Source organism: Panthera pardus, unplaced genomic scaffold (assembly GCF_024362965.1).
Source record: "Panthera pardus isolate Hobbes unplaced genomic scaffold, ASM2436296v1 HiC_scaffold_25, whole genome shotgun sequence".
NCBI classification, from domain to species: Eukaryota; Metazoa; Chordata; class Mammalia; order Carnivora; family Felidae; genus Panthera; species Panthera pardus.
The window spans coordinates 30,392,036-30,412,128 of record NW_026526821.1 but is presented as its reverse complement, the minus strand read 5'-3'; the positions used below and the strand labels follow the sequence as shown (position 1 = coordinate 30,412,128).

Sequence of the window (20,093 nt, the reverse complement as noted above, 5' to 3'; positions counted from 1 at the left end):
TGGACCACACACACCTGGAGACTCCTATGTGTGGAGCTGGTAGGAATGGTTTGTGGAGGGGCTTGGGGACCAGGAGGTTGGGTAGGGTATGGTTCTGCCTGACGGGAGGACAGTGGGCCCAGAATACAAGTGTGGTGGCAGGGATCACCCTCTCAAGAGTCTGCTGGCTTCCTCCACGGCAGAGGCTAGGCCAAGTCCTGGAGGTTCCTTTTCCTCGAGTTCCTGCCCCAACCCTGGCTATTCCTAATACCTGGATGTGCCTGAATCTAAAATCATGTTCGAAACCCTACAAATTAAATCCCCCAAACGATGGAGAATTTTACTGAATGTTTCTTGGGAATAAATATGAAAGTGGATTACATCACACATTATAATTCTATACCTCTTCTCAACATCTCTCTTATTCTCCAAACTTCCCCTCTGACAGCCATTGCCATATTTTCCCCCTCTGATCCTCACACCCCTCTTCCCTTTCTGACCCACAGGAAATCTGATTTCTTCTGGTTCATTCATTTATTAATTCCTCAAATGTTTGTTTAGTGCCTACTATGTACTAAATGCCAGGAACACAAATGTAAAACACAATTTGTCTCCCCAAGTGTTTACAATCCTAGAAGAGGAGAAGGCATGCAAAAAGATACTTAAATTTTGTTGTTACTCAATGTTTTGAATAATAAAACACACATAAAAAGTAAAAAGTCCACTCGGTGCCCACACACATGTAATAGGGTTAATTTTGGTTTCTGTGCATTCTTCCAGAACGTCTTTTTGTGAATGCAAGCAAATATTCACCTTTATGGCTATTCTGCCCCCCGCCCTTTTCTTACCATAAAAGGGAAGCATACTACCCACTCTGTCCTGTATCTTGATTTTCCACTCCATACAATCTCTTACAGGTATGCAATGGTCAATGTTATATGCCAACTTTACTGGGCCACAGGGTGCCCAGATATTTGGTCAAACATTCTTGGTGTTTCTGTGAGGGTGTTTTCAGATGAGATTTGCATTTAAATTTAAAGGTAGGGGCACCTGGGTGACTCAGCTGGTTAAACGTCTGACTTTGGTTCAGGTCATGATCTCAAGATTGTGAGACCGAGCCCTGTGTCGGTCTCTACACTGGGTATGGAGCCTGCTTAAGACGCTCTCTCCCTTTCCTTTTGCCCTCCGCTTTCCCTCAAAAATAAAATAAAATAAAATAAAATAAAATAAAATAAAATAAAATAAAATAAAGATAAAAATAAATAAAGGTAGACTGAGTAAAACAGATTGCTCTCCCTAATGTGCACGGACCTCATCCAATCAGTTGAAGGCCAGAATAGAATATAAAGGATGTCTCTTCCCTGAGTAAGAGAAACTTTCTTCTTTCTGATGGTCTTTGAACTGGGACTTTTTTTTTTTTTTTTCTTTCTGCCTTTGGACTCTAACTGAAATGTCAATTCTCCCTTTGTCTTGAGCCTGCCAGCCTTTGGATTTGACTCTCCTAGGTTCCAGTTTGCTGACTCATTCTGTAGATCTTGCTACTTTCCAGTTAGCTCTCTTATCACAAGAGCTTATTACTTATAATAAGTCTGTATCTGTATCACCTATATAACCTAAAGCCCTGTCTCTGTATCGTCTCCCATTAGTTCTGTTTCTCTGGTGAACTTCAACTAATACAATATTTTTCCATACCGTTACATTGAAAACTTCCTGTTTTAAAAGCCATATAATATTCTATTGTGTGTACAAAATTTAATTACTCAGTCCTCTGTTCATGGACATGTAAGTTGTTTCTGTTATTAAAAACAATAATGCAACAATGAATAACCTCCTGCATCCATATTTAGTATTTCATGCAAGTATAGCTGCATGGTTAATTCTACGTTAGGACAAAGAATATGTACATTTGTAATCTTGGTGGATATTGTGAAATTGTCCTTCGCAAGGGCATGGTTCAGAGCAGAGGCTGAAGACTGGTGGCCTGTTGCCCTGTGTTGGTTTGCACAGTGTCATGTTTTTACAAAACTGGTAATTTTTGTACTGATGAGGAGGTGAGGCAACTAGAACTCTCCTAGTACTCTGCTGATGGGGTATGAGTTCAACCATTTCAGAAAATCGTTTGGCAGTTTCCTATAAAATTAAACACCTGCCTATGCTATTGTGTCAGTTAGGGTTTAATCATAGAAACATAGAAACAAAAAACATAGTTGGCTTTGGGTCAACTGTTAAACAATTTCTGTAAGACTGTTGTTTTGTATCTGATGCTGGAGCTTAAAGTCTACAGGTCATGCCGTTGGGAAGGGAGGATGGATGTAAAGTGGGGGAGAGAAAGGACAAGCCGGAACCCATGAGAATAAGCTGAAAGCCTTGATTGCCAACTCGAGCTCGTGTCAGTTCCCACTACCTCCAAATTTGATGATATGGGTGTCTTGCAGGAGAGGCTGGTGCCCTCTGTTATCTGACCCAGGAGTCAAAGAAACTGAAGGAGGATCCTGAAGGAGGATGGAGTAGTTGCAAGCCTGACTGTGATCCCATGTCAATGACGTGAGCCAGCAGATAGGTAACAAAGTGTATGGGCTAGACAACTTCTGCCTAGACTTTGCAAGTCTGCCAATACAGCCACTGCTTTTCTTTTGCCCTCCGAATATCATGCCAAAATGCTTGCTGTGGGGGTGCCTGGGTAGCTCAGTAGGTTGAACATCTGACTCTTGATTTTGGCTCAGATCATGATTCCAGAGTCGTGGGATTGAGCCCTGCATTGGGCTCCGTGCTGAGCGTGGAGCCTGCTTAAGATTCTCCCTCCCTCTCTCTCTCTCCCTCTCTGTCTGCCCCTCTCCCCAAATCACACTCACTCTAAAATAAAAAGTAAAGGGGCACCTGGGTGGCTCAGTCGGTTAAGCGTCCGACTTCGGCTCAGGTCATGATCTCACGGTCCATGGGTTCGAGCCCCGCGTTGGGCTCTGTGCTGACAGCTCAGGGCCTGGAGCCTGCTTCAGATTCTGTGTCTCCCTCTCTCTCTGACCCTCCCCTGTTCATGCTCTGTCTCTCTCTGTCTCAAAAATAAATAAACATTAAAAAAAATTAAAAATAAAATAAAATAAAATAAAATAAAATAAAATAAAAAGTAAAAAGGGTGCCTGGGTAGCTCAGTCAGTTGGGCATCCAACTTCAGCTCAGGTCATGATCTCACAGTTTGTGGGTTTGAGCCCTGCATCGGGCTCTGTGCTGACAGCTCGGATCCTGGAGCCTGGAGCCCCTGCTTCGAGTTCTGTGTCTCCTTCTATCTCTGACCCTCCCCTGCTCATGCTTTGCCTCTCAAAAATAAATAAACATTAAAATTTTTTAAAAAAATAAAATAAAAAATAAATTGAAAACATATTTTACAAATGACTGTTGTGTCCCACCCTAATTGGAAGGGAATTCTGGGAAATGTAGTTCACCACAGCTAAGTTGACACCTCATAAAGGCATCACAGCTATTCCCCAGCAATTTCATTCCTCAATATATACTCAAGAGAAATTGCATATATATGTTTACTGAGGTGGGTACTAGAATACACAATACAGTTTATACTATCTTTGTGCAGGGCTTCTTTTGCTTAATATTGCCTGTGAGAATCATCCATGTTGTTACACATATTCAGTAGAGGTTGTTTTATGTCACGGCTGTATGATAGGCCATTGTATGAATACAGTGAAGTTCATTTATTCATTCTACTGTTGATGGACACTTAGGTTGTCTCCAGTTTGAGGCTATTCCAAATGGTGCTGCCATGCGTATTTGTATACACGTCTTTTGGTATGTAACTAAGAATGGAACTGCTGGGTCAGAGGGTTGGCATTTTCAGCTTTAATACTGCCCAGCAGTTTTCCAACAAGGTTACAATTGTTTAATTTTTATTAAAAAGAATAGAATCCAGAATACCATATGTTTGGAGCTGGAATGGGTATTTTACATGAGTTCAGTCTGTTCTCCTAAACTGGAGTTGTTCTTTTTTTTAAATGTTTATGTATTTATTTTTGGGAGAGAGAGAGAGAGAGAGAGCATGAGTGAGGGAGGGACACAGAGAGAGGGAGACCGAGAATCCCAAGCCGTTTCTGCTCTGTCAGAGAACTGTGAGATCATGACCTGAGTGGAAATCAAGAGTCAGATGCTTAACCGACTGAGCCACCCAGGTGCCCCTTTTATTTTTTATTTTAGAGAGAAAGAGAAAGTATGAGCCACCCAGGTGCCCCTGGAGTTGTTCTTAATGCCTTCCCTTACTGCCCCAATCTCCAGGGTGCCTGTGGCTTCCCTCAAAGCTCTATCAAGGCCCTCTGCGCAGGAAGTCCCAGGGCCTGGGCGCCACTCTGATATTAGCATCCCTCTTCTTGGTAAACAGACCCATTGGGCTGCAATGGAGCCTGTAGTATCCCAGGGCATGGGCAGCTCTGTATTGCAGATCCTTTCAATTGGCCAGTCCCCCAAACTGCCCAGCACCTAGGAGTGTGAAGAGTGTTTGGCAGGGACAAGAAACCACAGCTGTTTTTGTGCGGCGTACTCCCACCCTGAACTGTGAGAACCTGTAACTCCATAGCCTAGCACAGTAACTTGCTCATCATACACACTTAGTCAATATTTGCTTAAAGAAGTTGACAGGAAATGGCCCCAGGCAGTGCCCAGTTAGCAGCTAGTCTCTATTTGAAACAGCCCACACCAGGGATAGTTTTGAGAAGAAGTTGTCTTCAAAGACATAATAAAGGCAGGTCTTAACTTGGTCTTGAAGGGAGTGTGAGTTTTGTCCATGAAAGGAGAGTGGAAAGGGCATTCTAGGTGGAAAGGTAGCATAAGGAGGGTATCATGAAAGCAAATGTCTGCACAGTCCCAGAAGGTAAAATCAATGTGAGAAAACAGGGATTGGTGGGGACGAGACAGCAAGTTGATGTGCCAGTCTTTGGTGCCAGGCTAGAATGTGAGTCCACGTTGTTAGATCTTCTGATATTTTAAAGGGGGAATAAGAAGAGGAAGAGGAGGAAGAGGAAAAAGAAAGAGAGGAGGAAGCGAAAGGAGAAGGAGAAACGGACGAAGAATTAGAATTTTTAAAAGCCTCGTGTGGGCTAAACAAAATATATCTGTAGTCTCCTTTAGGCCCACTGTCTGCCAACTTTAAACGCTGCAGAATCGAATAGACAGACATGAGAATACAATTTAGCGGAGGGAGCATAGTGGGGCACATAGAACGGTGGGGCTGGGTAGTGAAAGATCATCTGGCAGAAGTGGATGGGCTGGGATCAGAACGTAGGAATCTCCCAATGCCCACGCTGGAGGGCAGTATCTCAAACGCCAGAGTGCACATGAATCACCCAAAATGCTTCTAAAAAGTTTGTGAAATTCTGCTTGAGGCAGTCCCAGAACACGGAGGTTTTGGAGGAGGGGAAGATGCGATGGAAACAATAGCTCAGTAAGATTAATTTGCCAACAGCGTGGAGGCCAGAGGCTATGGGATAGGTTAGGAGTCACGGGTATCCATCGGAAGACAGGAACCTTGACGGGTCCCCAAAGGCAGCGACCTAGGTCCCTCTAAAAGGAAGCCGACCCTAAGCCGTGCCATACCATCTCTCCCCCTAGTTACATTGGAAGGAGAGAACCTCGGGCTCTGGAAGGCTCCCCGCAGGCACTTTAGGGACCCTGTCAAAGCCAGCGAAATGTGGGAGGAGGACTGTTGTTCCAGGACCACCCGCGGAGCAGCTACTGGAATTCCTAAAGACCCTAGGACCACGCCTCTCGCTCCCAGTCTCCGTGCAGGTGCTCACATCCCACCCCGAGACGCTGAGCTACGCGCATCCCGCTGCCATGGCGACCGCCTCCATGGAGACCAGGAGCAGAGGCTGCGGTCCCCCGGGGCCCATCCCGCGTGCCTTCTTTGTTCTGATGCTTAATCGGGCCGGCCCGGCTCCCAGGACGCCTTTCGAGTCTGCGCGACAGCGCTTCCTCTGAGGCGGAGGGATAGGGTGGAAGAGGAAGAGGCTGAAACCCCGAGGTCGCAAAGTGGGAAGGATGGAGGTTTCTCAGCTCCTGAACCGGAGGACCTAGCTATGCCCATATCGATTGCCGATGCGGGCTTGTAAGCCTAGGGAGAAAAGAGACCTACAGGCGCCCCACCTATCTCTGAGTCCTGCCTTATGGCTGCTCGAGGGGACAGAGCCCAGGAAAGCCCCCTTTCGAGTTGGGGCCCGGGCGGGTCGTGCAAACTCCACCGATGAAGTTGGGACTCGGGCGGGGCCTATTCGAGACGCTCCTCCTTCCCTCTCCCCTTTCCGCCCCATGCTGGCCCCTGGCAGCGTCTGGCTGCCTGGATCCTTTCATCGCGAGAACTCGCCGGTAGGTGTAGGCTCGCCTGGCGCAGCAGAGGGCCCCCTGCACGTGATGCAGTGGCGCAACGCCCGTTGGCGGTTCTCTGGCGTCCTCTTATTGGTCGGAAGAGTCCTCGCCCCACCCCCTCGGTCGGCCAATGGGCGGAGGCGGGGGCGTGCCGGTGAAGCGGGCGGCGGCGGCGGCGCGGGGTTCCCTCCTCGTGCCCGGCGCTGAGTCCCCGCTGCCGCCGCGACCGCCACCGCCGCCACCGCGGTCGACCGTGCCCGACTGGCCCCGGGGTGCGCCCTGCACGGTGAGAATGCTCCTCCTCCTGCCACCTCCCAGTTCCGCCCCACTCGGCGAGATCTCCTCCCGGCAGAGCGCCGTCCTAGGCAGTTGGTGACTAGGACCCCACCGGGCTGGGGCGACGGTTCCGCTGTCGGTCCGCACCGGGGTGCTCTCTGGCATCTGAGCTGGGGAAATGTCAGTCCGGAGGCCGCGGGTGACCGTTAGGTGGTGGAGACGGGATGTTTTCCGCGGCGCGTTGTCGGGGGCACGTGTGACACAGCGAGGGTGGGGGCGTAATGGGGTCAGCACCGTCAGCACACACGTGTCCCTCCCCCGCTATTGTCACTGCCTCGCTGTGTGACCTTGGACCAGTAGCCTCTGAACCTCTTGTTCTCGACATCTTCAGGGAGGAGGGCGGTGATGTCGGGCAGTGCGGACTCCTGAGACTCCTGCGTCAGCAGAGGTGAGGGTGGGGAGGGCAGAGGATTATCTGAGGGACAGAGCTGCCACCTAGAAGCCTGCGAGGGGTGTGATGGAGGGGGGACGTCTAACTGCATCTCTTCCCCCAGAAGATGAGAAAGGGGCGGTGATGGGGCGCCACACCCACGGGGATGGAGGCCCTGAGAGGATACAGGGTCTTACACCCGGGCCCCTGATGCCTTTGGGGGCTTGGCCATATCCTTCCTATCATCACAGCAGGAGCGGTTTTATTTAAGTTCTGGACCAGGAGCTCTGCTGGACTGAGAAGAGAATCTTTAGGTTGCCTTTTTTCTTGAATCTTGGTATTGGGAAGTGGGAGTAGGGCATTTCTCTCCCCTGGGAGCTAAAGAAGGTCAGGGGCAAGTGTCGCCCCCTGGACCAGGCCTGGCCTCTACTTCTTGGGGCCTTCAGGTGACAGGCTCAGGGCAAGGCCTCGGTGGGGCAGGCAATCTGGAGTTTAGAGGGGTCTAAGAACCCTCTAGCTGGGGCATGGGGGAGGAGTTTGGGGAGACACAAGTGTGTGGGATGGTAGGGGTCTCTTCCCCACTTCACCCCTGCTTGTGAGAGAGAGACACTATATTTAACCCTGCACTTTTGCCTGGTGGAGAGAGGAGGAAATGGAGTCACATCCAGACTGAGTTGATGTAAAACTGCCACCACCAAACCTGGCACCCAGCCTTGCTTTTCCAGGCTTTGTTGTAGGCATGCAATTCCCTCACTATGTGCCCAGTCCTATGTCAGGTTCTGGAATCAGCAGGTCAGTGTCCTCTCAATGGGCACTCTGTTTACAAGTTTGAGCTTTAATGAGAGGCTGGACAGTGCTCCTGCTGGACTGAGTCCTTAAGCCAGGATTTAGCTGTGGGCTAGGGTGGGGTGGGAGTGGGGGAGACGGGGAGGTAGAACGTTGTGGAGTGCCTGGCTCAGAAAGTCCTTGCACAGGTTGAGGGTGGGGATGGAGGAATGAATGAGAAAGAGACCCCAAGAGTTTGGGGCCGTGCCCCCAGCCGCAAAGTGGAGGACTAGCTGGGGCTTGCCCTGTGATGCCTGGGATCTGAGGGCTGCTTCTGAGGCCGAGAAGTGGTATTAGGGATGCAGCTGTGGGATGGAGGAGAAGCATGGCATATTCTGGAGCTCCAATTTGCCATGGGTACTGTCTTGGTGCTCTTTTCAGTCTGGAGCCTTGGGCCCTATCTTGGGACAGCCTGGAGTAGCAGCTAGCACCCTGTGGGACAGGAGCCTGGGAGGCTGAGAACTCCGGGTTTCTGGGTAACTGTCCATTTGTCCTTCTGTTTGCTCACTTGCCGTGTCCCTGGACCTTCTCATGCCAGAGGTTCCACCGGGCCTGGCTGAGCCCTGCCCTAGATAGGGTAACCTTGAAGCAGCCTTTCTCTTTAAAGCTGAGAGGGACCTCAGCTCTCTGTTTCCCAAAGAGACTGTTCCTCCAGTTTCCCTGAGAGTAACTAAGAACCAGACAAGACCTGTAAGGCCCTTGTTCCAGCTTTCCATCCCTCCCCATCCTGTGACTGTCCATGGTATCACCACCGGTGACCTGTTGACAGTTTATCTAATCTGGGGAGGGGGTCTTGTTTTTGTTGTTGGGGTTGGGACATTTCTCAGAATATACATTCTTCACATCTTCCTCTGGTTGAAGGGGGCAGCAGTCTGCAAGTCTGCTCTCTGGCAATCACTGGGGACCTGGCTGGCTTGAGAGTGGGGGAGGAGAGAGGCAGGAGAAGGGAAGGGGGGGAGGCCCCTCACCCCTTGAGCTGTTTTCTGAGAAGGCTGAAGTCCCTGGGGCCCACCCTGAGGGCCATTCCAGGATTATCGTGAAGAGCCTCTCTACCACTGCTACCCTGAAATTGCTGTTGCTTTAGAAACCGGGCCTTTGGGATTTGCTTTTGCAAAGATGGGCGTGGAATGGGCAGCTCTGTCAAGAGGTTCAAGTACCAGCTGCACCAAACTCTCAGAGGAAGAGGTCACTGCTTATTCCTGTGTTACAGATGAGGAAACTGAGGCACAGAGATTGAAAGTAACTTCCCATACTGCCTGAATGTGAACCAGCACTGCTGGGCCCTGGAGCCCATGCTCCTGACCACGTCCCCACTGTCTCTGTGGGGCTGTGCAGCTTGGGCCACACTCAGGGCTTGGCTAGCACGGGAGGAGGCCTGGGGTTACGAGGGGGCCTAGCAGTTCCTGTGGACACAGCTGCAGCAGGGGGAAGCTAGATACCTTCTCCTCCTGCTTCTGCTGAGGAATTGTGTTTGGATGAGAGTCTGGCTCCCACGGGACAGAGACTGACAGGGCTCTCTGCTGAGAAAGGAGGCTTGCTTTTTCTAGCCTCCTCTGGCCCCTTAAGTCACTTGCCTTCCATCTCTGTGTTCTCACTGCCCAAGCGCTACAGGCATGCTTGAATGCCTGCTCTGTACTGAGCTCTGGGCAGTGCAGAGGGCATTCCATCTCAAGGGGAGCAACTGATTGTGGCAAGGCTAGAATAATGCCCAGTGGGAGGCCACACTCCGTGAGATGGGGGGAGGGGAGTGCCCTCTGGGGCAAGGGTTGGCTAAGAGAGCAGGGTGAGTTCCTCTTTCTGAGAGCTTCCGGTTTAGAGTCACTGGCCTTGACATGTCACATCTACCAAGAGGGTCCAGCCAAGGCCCATGCTTGGGTTCCCCTTAGTTTGGTCATTCATTCATTTAATGAATATAAACTGGACACAGCTGCTCCCTGCCAGGTGCTGGGCTGGGTACTGGGGACAAAGAGCTTGGCAAAAACACAGTCCTTGCCCTGGTAAGGTGGGGAACATAAAATGATGAACATAAAATGAGGATTGTGCTACCCTAAAAAAGTCCTCTGGGGCTGAGACTGAGGCTAAGGTTTGGATGGGGGCAGGGGATTGTTCCAGGCAGGAGGGAGGGCCTGGACGGAGGCAGGCAGGCCATAGCAGTGGGTTATTGGGAAAGACAGGGAGGGGGCCCTGCATGTAGTGGGTCAGAGTGTTTGTGGAAGGAGTCTCCAGGAGCCTTTCCTCACCAGCCACTGGTTAAGAGTTTCACCCGGGCCTGCAGGAAGGGTCTTGGGAGATGGGGGGACTTTGCGGACATTGAGTTGTTGTTCGCCTGTGGCTGCAGAGGTGTGGCTGGAGCAGCCTCTGCAGAAGGTAGGAAGCGGGCCTGGTACCTTCGTGCTTGGTCATTTTTCACATTTTTTACATAGTTCTGAGTCTACAGCTTCAGCAGATGGCTGGAGTAGGTGGGTTGGGGGGCAGGCCTCTCTTTAAGGGCCAGGCTCTCTGGGGATGAGTTGAGCATTCCAGGGCTAAGGGGCTGCCTTTCTGGGACTGACCCCAGAGTGGCACTGGCCAGAGATAAGTGGGGGCATAGTTCCCTTCCCTGTTCCCTGGGCCTGGGAGCTAGCTGAGGTAGGGGCCGAGGGAGGGCCTGGGAAGGGCCTGGGACCTTGGGACCCAAGCCTTGCCCTTCGCTGTACCTCTGTAGGCTGCCTCACATCTGTGGGAGGCTGGTACCTGAGCTGTTTACGACGCTCATGAGGCCCTCGGGGCTGGGTGGGCTTCTCTTGCACTGGGAAGTGGGAAAGGAGTTGAGGCCTGCTACCGGGGCAGCTTGGTACCTAAGGGACCTCAAGGTCATGTCCTCTGCAGGCCCAGCCCCCCACTAGGAGGCCACCCTGTGGTTTCTCTTCATTCCCCGGATTAGCCAAGGTCATTCATGGGTTGCTCATCTCTAAATACTTCAGTGTGTATCTGTGAAAAATAAGGACATACATCTCTATATGACACAAGTCCATTATCTCAATGAGATCAGCTAATATTTCTTAATGCCACCTCAGATCTAGTCCCATTCACATTTTCCAGTTATCCCCCAAATGTCCTTTCTTTATAGGTAGTTAGAACCCCCTACCCCATTTATTTTTCTTCTTGCAGCTGATGTGGTGGAAAAATCCAGGTCACTTGTCCCATAGAGTATCCTTCTTGGTCTCTTTGTGTGTTAATTTAGAACAGCAGTTGGCAAACTTTTTCTGTAAAGGGCCAGATAGTAAACATTTTAGACTTTGCAGGCCATGTGGTCTCTGTTGCAACTACTCAAAGTAGTTTTGCTTTAGTGCAGAAGCAGTTTTGGACAACATGTAAACAAAGGAGTACAGTTGTATTCAAATACAACTTTACAAAAAACAGGCAGCAGCCTCAGGCTGTAGTTTGCCCATCCCCTATTTAGAACAGCTGCCCCTCCTGTATTTTTCTTTTTTATTCTTTTTTTAAAAATTTTTTTTAATGTTTATTTTTGAGAGACAGAGACAGAGACAGAGCCTGAGTTGGGGAGGGAGGGGCAGGGAGAGAGGGAGACACAGAATCCAAAGCAGGCTCCAGGCTCTGAGCTGTCATCACAGAGCCCCACGTGGGGCTCAAACTCACAAACCGAGAGACCATGACCTCAGCCGAAGTCGGATGCTTAACCGGCTGAGCCACTCAAATGCCCCTCTTTTTTTTTTTTTTTTTTTAGTTTATTTATTTTGAGAGTGAGAGAGAGCACACGCACAAGCGCCAGGGAGGGACAGAGAGAGAGGGGGAGAGATAATCATGTCAGTGCAGAACCCCATGTGGGGCTTGAACTCATGAACCGTGAGATCATGACCTGAGCCGAAATAAAGAGTCGGACACTCAAATGACTGAGCCACCCAGGTGCTCCTCTCCTTTATTTTTCTTGCACTTTGGGGGGAAAAAACCAAAATGACCCATCAGTTGTCTTGTAGAATATTCTGACTTCTGGGTTTGCTTCTTTGCTTTTTCATGGAGTTATCTAATGTGTGCACTAACCTCTGCATTTTCTTTTTTTTTTTTTTAATTTTTTTTTAACATTTATTTATTTTTGGGACAGAGAGAGACAGAGCATGAACAAGGGAGGGTCAGAGAGAGAGGGAGACACAGAATCCGAAACAGGCTCCAGGCTCTGAGCGGTCAGCACAGAGCCCGACACGGGGCTCGAACTCACGGAACGCGAGATTGTGACCTGAGCCGAAGTCGGACGCTTAACCGACTGAGCCACCCAGGCACCCCTAACCTCTGCATTTTCAATAAGCAAGAAGTTAGAGCTCGGGGCTTCTTTAGATCTAGTTTAGACATTTCAGGCAGGACCCCCTTGTCAGTGATGCTGGGACTTCATGGCGTCTCACATCAGGAAGCCTCTGTGTGTCAGGTTGTCCCATTGTGAGTGAGGGGAGCTTGCTTGACAGCGTATGACTGGCTGACACTACATCCTTCCATGCAAACTCGTGTCATTCTTCTTAAGAACCCCAGGCCATCCGTAGGTGGCACTGGGGCATCTGTGAGCATCTACTTCTGCCAACGTTTGCCCTCCTTGTTAAGGATCCCCTGCCTCCCTGCCTCCAGCCTTTGTCTCTTTGGCACTTGCTTGGCATTTGGCCATTCCTTTGTTACTTAATAGTGAGGATTCTTCTGTAAAGAAGAGCCTTCCTTTAACCACCAGGACAATTTAGTTACATGAAAGGCCGAGGGACAGGCTGAATTATTTCTCTTTATTGCCAGTTTTCCGAGTAAAGAGGGCCTTGCTACTGTCAGTGAACGAGGGTTCGGGTGTGTTTATTTTGCGTTCTTCTTTTTTTGTAATCTCTGTGAATGCTCCAGTTTTATGTATTCCATCTGTTTCCATCAGTTGCCCTCATTATTCTTTTTGATGCTTAGATGGTCCCAGCTCAGCCCATCAGAGGCCAGGCTGCTCACACAGGCTTCCTGGGGGTGCCTCCCGCTGCCCCTGCCCTGAGGCTGCCCTTGGGGAGCTGAGCTAGGAGGCTGGCCCAGAGAATGAGGCCAGAGGCCGAATGGTGGGTTGCAATGGGGCAATTCCTTCACGGGGCATCTGTTCAGCATATGGCACTGACCTGTCACCGGGAGGGAATCTCCAAGGACCCATCTTAGGTGGGCCCCCATTCTTGCTCTCTTTCAAGCATCTTGTTGACTCTGACCTAGACCCAGCAGCACTGGGTGTGTAACCTGAATAATGTGGCATCTGGCTACAGGAGGGTCTAGCCCTTGGGGTCACCAGCATGAGAACTAGCCTCTAAAAAGTGCCAGTGGTATCCTTTTCCTTTTCAGGCTGTCCCTCCTGCCAGCCTCAGGTGGGTTGGGTACCAGAGTCCCGTACCAATGCTTTGGCACTGAGAAGCCACGGCTCAGCACATGCTGGTGGGGCTCTGGGTCAGTAGGGCATCAGGCAGGGGTGAGGGCTCTTGGGGAATGTGAGGAGTGGGGGAGCAGAAGCCCCCCCCCCACCATGCTAGAGGGTACAGGCACCCCTTGGGCTGTTGAGAACAGCAGGGTGTTGGGTTTTAGTGTCTTCCCTAAAGAGATCTCTGCTTTCCCCCAGCCGTAGGGCCATGGGTGGCCCTGACCCCTGCCCTCCCCACTCCCCATCCTTCAGGCTCCTGCTGGCGTCCCTGAGCATGGGAGGCTGCTGCGCTTGAGCGGCGGTGTCTGGCTGGAGCTGCGCGTCTTTCTCCGTGGCAGGGAGGGCATCCATGGCTGCAGCCAACAAGGGTGAGTGCCTTCCTAGCTTGGCAGATTTGCACAGGTCTCCCAGGGGACCCTGGTGGGAGGGGTATTGTTACTTGTGGGGCCTGCATTGGCTGTGTGTGTGTGTGTGTGTGTGTGTGAGAGAGAGAGAGAGAGAGAGAGAGAGAGAATTACATTACATCAGTATAATTATACCAGTGTTTTTGTTGGGTCCTGGTGCTCATGCAAGCACTAGCAGGAAACCTGAGGACGCTTGCTGGCTCCTTGGTGTGCTGGTTTATGGAAGTATGTGCCCTCATGTCCCTCTGTTTCAGCCCCCCTATTCCACTGTGGGGGCTGGTGGGGGGCATTAGGACCTGGGGGTGAGCACTGAGGCTGATAAGGTAGGTAGGGCCACAGGAGGCTACAGAAGGGAATTTTGGTTTCATTCAGGGTCCAGAAGGGCTCACAGAGGGTTTTAGGCAAGGGAGGCCAGGTAAAATTTGAGGGTCAGTTCTGGGGGCCTCAGCAGGGAATGTGGAAGTGCCAGGCTGCCCCTCCCCACTCCCCGGGCCTCCAGTGAGTGTTCAAGAACCCAGGCCAGGTCCGGCCCAGCCCCTCCCACCAAAAGGACTCTGGGCAGGGCTCCTGGGAGTCTGTGGCTGTGGGCCAGAGAGGATTGAGGTCCTTCTCATGGCAAGATGGGTCTCCCCCAGCCCAGGCCCTCAGCCCAGCTCCAATTGCTCTGTCCATCTCAACTCCCTGCCTCCTGGCCTTGGAGAACCAGACACAGCCAAGGATAGCTGAGGGCCCTGTGTGTTTTGCAGGGTGGGGTGGGGTGGGGTCATGAAGTAGAGGAGGGAAGGGTGTTTCTGGGAGGGGTCTGAGAGGCTCCCCTGGGTTCTTCCATCTTCCTTGCTGGTGATCAGTGATGGAGTTAAGAGGTAACTGCAGCCTCTTCTAGGTGGGCTCAGTGTGGTTTTTGGCCCCCTTTGCTTTCTCCCACCCCCAGAAAGGTCCCAAAGAGGCTGTTTGTGTCCCTGCCCACCTCCTCTCAGGTTAGGGTTCATCAGGAGGGGCCTTGGTACTGACAGACCTGGAAGAGAAGATTCCAGAGATGGGAGCTTGGCACTGTGAAGGAGAGCACTGCGTAGGGTACCCAAGGCCTGGGGCTAAGAGTCTGGAGGACTCTTCTGGTCTCTGTCATCAGCCTCATCTCCTCTAAGTAAGAGATTGTACTAGCCAATCCCTGACTCCCTCTGTCACACCAGTTCTCAGGGTGCTTATATTTTGTGGGAGGACTGGGCAGGTGGGCAGCTTTAACCCTCATAACCTCTAGTGTTCAGTAGGACGTGGCCTAGCCCTGAAAGGAGTCCAGGCAGTGTGTGCTAGATGATGTCAAGGGTAGTTGCCAGGGGGTCGGCCAGGGGGTGACAAGGGGGAATAGTTTCCTGGCGGTAAAGGAAGCCAGCAGCCCCTGGAGCCCTCCCACTCTCTTCCTAGGCAACAAGCCCAGAGTCCGGAGTATCCGCTTTGCAGCAGGCCATGATGCAGAAGGTTCCCAGAGCCATGTACACTTTGATGAGAAGCTGCATGACTCTGTGGTCATGGTCACCCAGGAGAGCGACAGCAGCTTTCTGGTCAAGGTATGTGCACACCTCCCCCGCCATCTTCCGCCTTACTCCCTCTACATCCTCCATGGCCCTGCCTGGCTTCCTGGACCTGTCTGTTCCATTTCCTCTAAGCTGGCTGCAAAGGCACATCTTTGTCCCTTCCTGGGCCTTGGTTTCCCTATCTGTAAAGTGGGAGGGAGGTGGTGAGATTGCAGTGATGAAATGAGTACCTTTAGCATGGTACTCGAACAAGAGGAACCGAACTCTTATTAGTGTCACCCCAACAACAGCAATGGAAGGTGGTATCAGGGCTCGAGGTGCCGCAGGGCTTGGGTTCAGGACCAGGCCCACTCATCTGTCTCTGTGACCCTGGGCAGGTCACCTCAGTTTCCTCTTCTCTGAGATGAAGGCAGTTCACACCTCAGAGAGTGCAAGAATGAGATGAAAGAACGCAGGTGTGAGGGGAATTTTGCTGGCAACAAGGTGTGACGTTATTTCCCTTCTTGCCAGACCTCTGGCTGATTTAGGCTCTTTGCGGTGTGAGTGTTTACTGAGCACCGCCATGCTTTCTGGGTGGAACGTCCACCTCTCTCAGCGTCACACCTCACACACCCTCTGGTGTGACTTCCCCAACTGCTGGGGCACTATCAGATCCCACATGCACTTGGAAGGTGCAGGAAGAAGTGTCTGGAGGGGATGGATTGTGGGGAAACGGAGTGAGGCCTTCAGGTTGGCAATAAGCCAGGGCTCTGAAGCTGAACAGGAATGCCCTGGCAAGGGGAGGGCATCTGGTCCATCGAGACCTCCCTGAGGAGGGGCCCAGACTCATCATTTTCTGCCCAAATGTAACATCCGTGCTCTTTTCCTTTAGCTGATAACTTCCTCAAGGGAATAAACAGAATGAAACAAAACTTTAGGGAATAGCTCCCTTTCCCGCCACCTCCCCATTGCAAAATCCATTGACGTCTATTAGAGAAAATTTGGAAGCTAGAGAAAACTATGAAGAAATTTAAAAGCACACACAATCATAGTATCTAGACACAATGACAGTTAATTTTTGATGTGTGTCATTTCAGCTTTTTTTTGCTCGTTTACAAAAACAAAAAGCTAGTATCACAGCGGTGTTTTGCTTGCTTGTGTTGTGAATCATTTCCTATGTCAGTAAATAATTTTCCACAAGATTTTACAACTGTCTGGTATTCCATTAAATGTATCATCATTGACTTAGCTGGTTCACTATTCCTGGTGTTACGAATGTTTCCATTTTTTATTGTTATAAATGAGGCAGCAAGGAGTGTTTTTTGCACATCTCTGAGATTTCCCCTGGAAAATTCTGCAGTTGGTGCGGCTGGGCCACAGGGTCACCATTGGCAGGATAGCCAGAAATCGTTCTTGAGGACTGTGTCCTCCACCTGCACAGTGCGGGAGCCACATGGGCTAAGCTTTGTCATACCGTGATGTCTGCCTGTCCCATCGAAAGGCCAAATGCTTCACGCAGCCAGTCCTAACAAGCCCCAGGAACAGAGCTGTGCAGCCCTTGAAACTGAGCATGCCACTCTGTGTGCACATAAGTTGTGGGTACATTACGCACCCCTGTGCCTCCTGGACTGCCCTCTGGCCAGCCTACCTGCTCAGCTGCCACCCCAGCTTGTGGCCCTTCACATGACTGGACTTAACCAAGGTTGGCATCTGTCCCAGGGGGCACTGGTTGCCAGTCACCGTGTATGAACAACAGAAATGGCTTGGGGCTTTGGGCACACTGAGCATTTGAGTGGGCAGGCAGGCGTCCACGTTCAGGTGCCAGCAGAGTTCAGTAGCTGGTGCCCATGGGCCAGCTTTACACTGACACAGCTGGTCTAGTGTCTGTTTTTCTAATTCTATCCCATCCTTCATCCTGTGCAGTATGTGTGCTGCCCACTATCTCCACAGGAGTGGCTAAAGGACCCGTGTCCCTGACCCCAGCCTATTGGCTCTGGGCAGGTGCTGGCAGTGGCGGGGGCAGGTGAACGGCCTGCATCGTGGGACTTTGAGCTAGCTTCCCCTGTGGGCAATGGCTGGTGCCTTGATATGTGCCACACGTGGCAGGAGTGGCTAAGAGGCCTAGGGAGACCTTTACCCTGGCCATACTGCCTGGCTTCCATTTCCTTATCTATAAAGTGGGCCACCGTTTGCTGTGGGGCCCACACAACAGGTGCTGAGTAACCAGCTGAGGGGATGAGGTCCTCAGGCGAAGTGCCTGGAGCCACTGGACTTGGTGTGTGGACAAGCTGGAGTGGCGGAGGGAGTTAGACCCCCTCTGGGATTCCTACAGCAGCCGGTGCAGGGGCCCACAGGATCCCAGGTGGCAGGAGCTGGGTGGGCCCTGGGGTAGGCTGAGAGTGACTAGGTGCCTCCCCCTCCCCACCTTCTTGCTACAGGTTGGCTTCCTGAAGATCTTGCACAGGTATGAGATTACCTTCACTCTGCCCCCGGTGCACAGGCTGAGCAAGGACGTCCGAGAAGCACCTGTCCCTAGCCTACACCTCAAGCTCCTCAGCGTCATGCCCATCCCGGAAGGTGTGTGCCCTGCTCAGGGTGCTGGAGGCCTACCCTCCTCCAGCAGGGCCTGGATGTAACCAGAGTGAGAGCATGGGGTGCTTCCCCCTGTTCTAGGGTAGATGGGCAGTTCAGCAGTTGGGCGACATGACGCCTCTTTAAGAGCTCGCAGTGTGGCATCTCAGCAGCTCCCATGCCCCAGGCCTTGCTCCCTGGGCAGGGGTCCCGTGGGCTCACCCTGCTGGCCAGTGCCTGTGTATCACCGGATAGTACCCTCAGTGAGGTGGTGGAGCCAATGAGCAACTGGCTCTGGGCTTCCAGCTCTCCCTCCTGTCTGCCCTTCAAGAAAAATCTGCCAGAGCCCCAGGGACCCTGGGCAGCTACCTCCTAGCACCTGGCAGTCACAGGCTTTGGACTTGGGACTGCTTCTGCCTTCCCTGTAGCTTCAGGCCCTCTCCTGCCACCTGGAGGCTAGGGTGTCAGTTTCATAGTCACTCACACCCCAGTTTCAGTTTCATGTCCCCCTATTTCCTCCTCATGACTTTGCCCTTAAGTGGATTCAGTGAGCTCCCACAGGCCTTTACCTCTTGCCACCCCATCTGTGAAGGGCTTGCCCATCCCCCTTTCCCTATCAACCCCCTCTCCCTGCCTGCCCTTTTGGGGAATCAGTGGACCCTCCTCCTGGAAGCCCGAGTTTGACCCTTGGAGCCATAACAGGGTTGTCCACAGGCTGGAAACACATAGACCTCATTGAAGAGGAGGAAGTTTCCAGGGCCTGTGTGCCCGGCCCTGGGGGGACAAGTCCTGGGCCATCCTTACTCCTTTGGAGGAGGTGGCCAGTCTTGGTGCCAGTGAGTGCTGGGGGACAGGGGCGGGAGGCCACAGAGATGCTGATCATCTGGGCAGGTTACAGCGTCAAGTGTGAATACTCGGCACACAAGGAGGGAGTCCTCAAGGAGGAGATGCTGCTAGCCTGTGAAGGTGGCACCGGCACCTGTGTGCGAGTGACAGTGCAAGCGCGAGTCATGGGTGAGCGTGCGAGCTTTGGGTCTGGCTAGAGGGGGGAGGTGCCAGCTTGACTGCAAGGGATTTCTGCCCTCCCCATCTGAAAGAGGGGTCCTTGCTCTGGCCTGGGGTTCCCGGGTACCTTCCCCCCACCCCCATCCCAGCAGAGCCCAGAGGGAAGGTGGAGGGGAGTCTCCTAGAGTGGGTGGGTGGGGCCAGGGAACCAGCCTGGTATCCTAATTTGTCACCTGCCTTGCAGACCGACACCATGGCACACCCATGCTGCTTGATGGGGTCAAGTGCGTGGGTGCCGAGCTAGAATACGACTCAGAGCACAGCGACTGGCACGGCTTTGACTGAGGCCTGCGGCCCTGCGCGCCTCAGAGCCCCACAGCCTTAAACCCCACCTCATCTCCCCGAACGCTGTATCATGGTGTGGCTTCCTCACCCCTCCCCGGGGTGGGTGTGGGGTGTCCAGGGGCCTCTCACCTCTGCCTTCATTGTGCCACCTCCCTGCCTCTCGTGTGTCCTCCTCTCCCACTTCCTCCTCTCTGTGTGCCTCAGTCTCCTGCCGGAAGAAATGGGTTGAGCCCCCAAGGAGGCTATCTGAGGAGGGGAGGGGGGGCCTGGGGTGGGTTCTACCCACCCCCCACCCCAAGTCACAGGGGCTCCAGCCAGGGCTTGGGAGAGGAGGGAACTGGCTCTGTGACGTCGTCGTCACTCCCATTACTGCTGCTGCTGTCTGGCTTTTGCCCTCCCCTGCCCCCTCCCTCTTTCCTACTGCTGTCCACACTGAGTAGGAGGGAGGTGCAGTCCCCAAGCCCTAACCCCCAGATCTGTGTTACTTGGTTTTTAAAGGACTGGTTGGGATAAAACCCTAAAGAAATAAAAGTTTCAGTGGACATCAGAGGCCAGCTAATGTTTGTTTTCCATCGCTCTGAGAATGCCCAATCCTTTGCAGATGAGTTAAGGAACAGCTCTGGTTGTGTTCATTCTTTTAGGAGGCAAGGGCATGGGGCACCTGGGTGGCTCGGTCGGTTGAGCGTCCGACTTCAGCTCAGGTCACGATCTCGCGGTCTGTGAGTTCGAGCCCTGTGTCGGGCTCTGGGCTGATGGCTCAGAGCCTGGAGCCTGCTTCCCATTCTGTGTCTCCCTCTCTCTCTGCCCCTCCCCCGTTCATGCTCTGTCTCTCTCTGTCTCAAAAATAAACAAATGTTAGGAGGCAAGGGCACTTCATGCTATTATAGCACCTAGCCCCTAAAGAAGTATGCACGAGTGGTATTTTAGGCCTGGGAATAGTTGACAAAAGTTTGGCTGGGGTGAGGCCTTATGCCTAA

The 20,093-nt window shown here is 52.2% G+C and overlaps 1 protein-coding gene across 2 annotated transcripts; it reads left to right on the top strand.

Annotated features, from left to right (window-relative positions):
- Positions 1-6,492: 6,492 nt before the first annotated feature.
- Positions 6,493-19,663, top strand: ADISSP (adipose secreted signaling protein). Of its 2 annotated transcripts, none has more exons than XM_019462646.2 (6): positions 6,493-6,625; positions 13,479-13,648; positions 15,107-15,249; positions 17,634-17,772; positions 18,658-18,780; positions 19,016-19,663. In XM_019462646.2, the coding sequence occupies exons 2-6, from the start codon at positions 13,630-13,632 to the stop codon at positions 19,114-19,116; spliced, it is 525 nt and encodes a 174-aa protein (XP_019318191.2). In that variant the 5' UTR covers positions 6,493-6,625; positions 13,479-13,629; the 3' UTR covers positions 19,117-19,663. The 2 variants fall into 2 exon arrangements, with proteins under 2 accessions (XP_019318191.2, XP_019318190.2); XM_019462645.2 differs by having other exon boundaries at positions 6,494-6,625; positions 13,533-13,648.
- Positions 19,664-20,093: the final 430 nt, after the last annotated feature.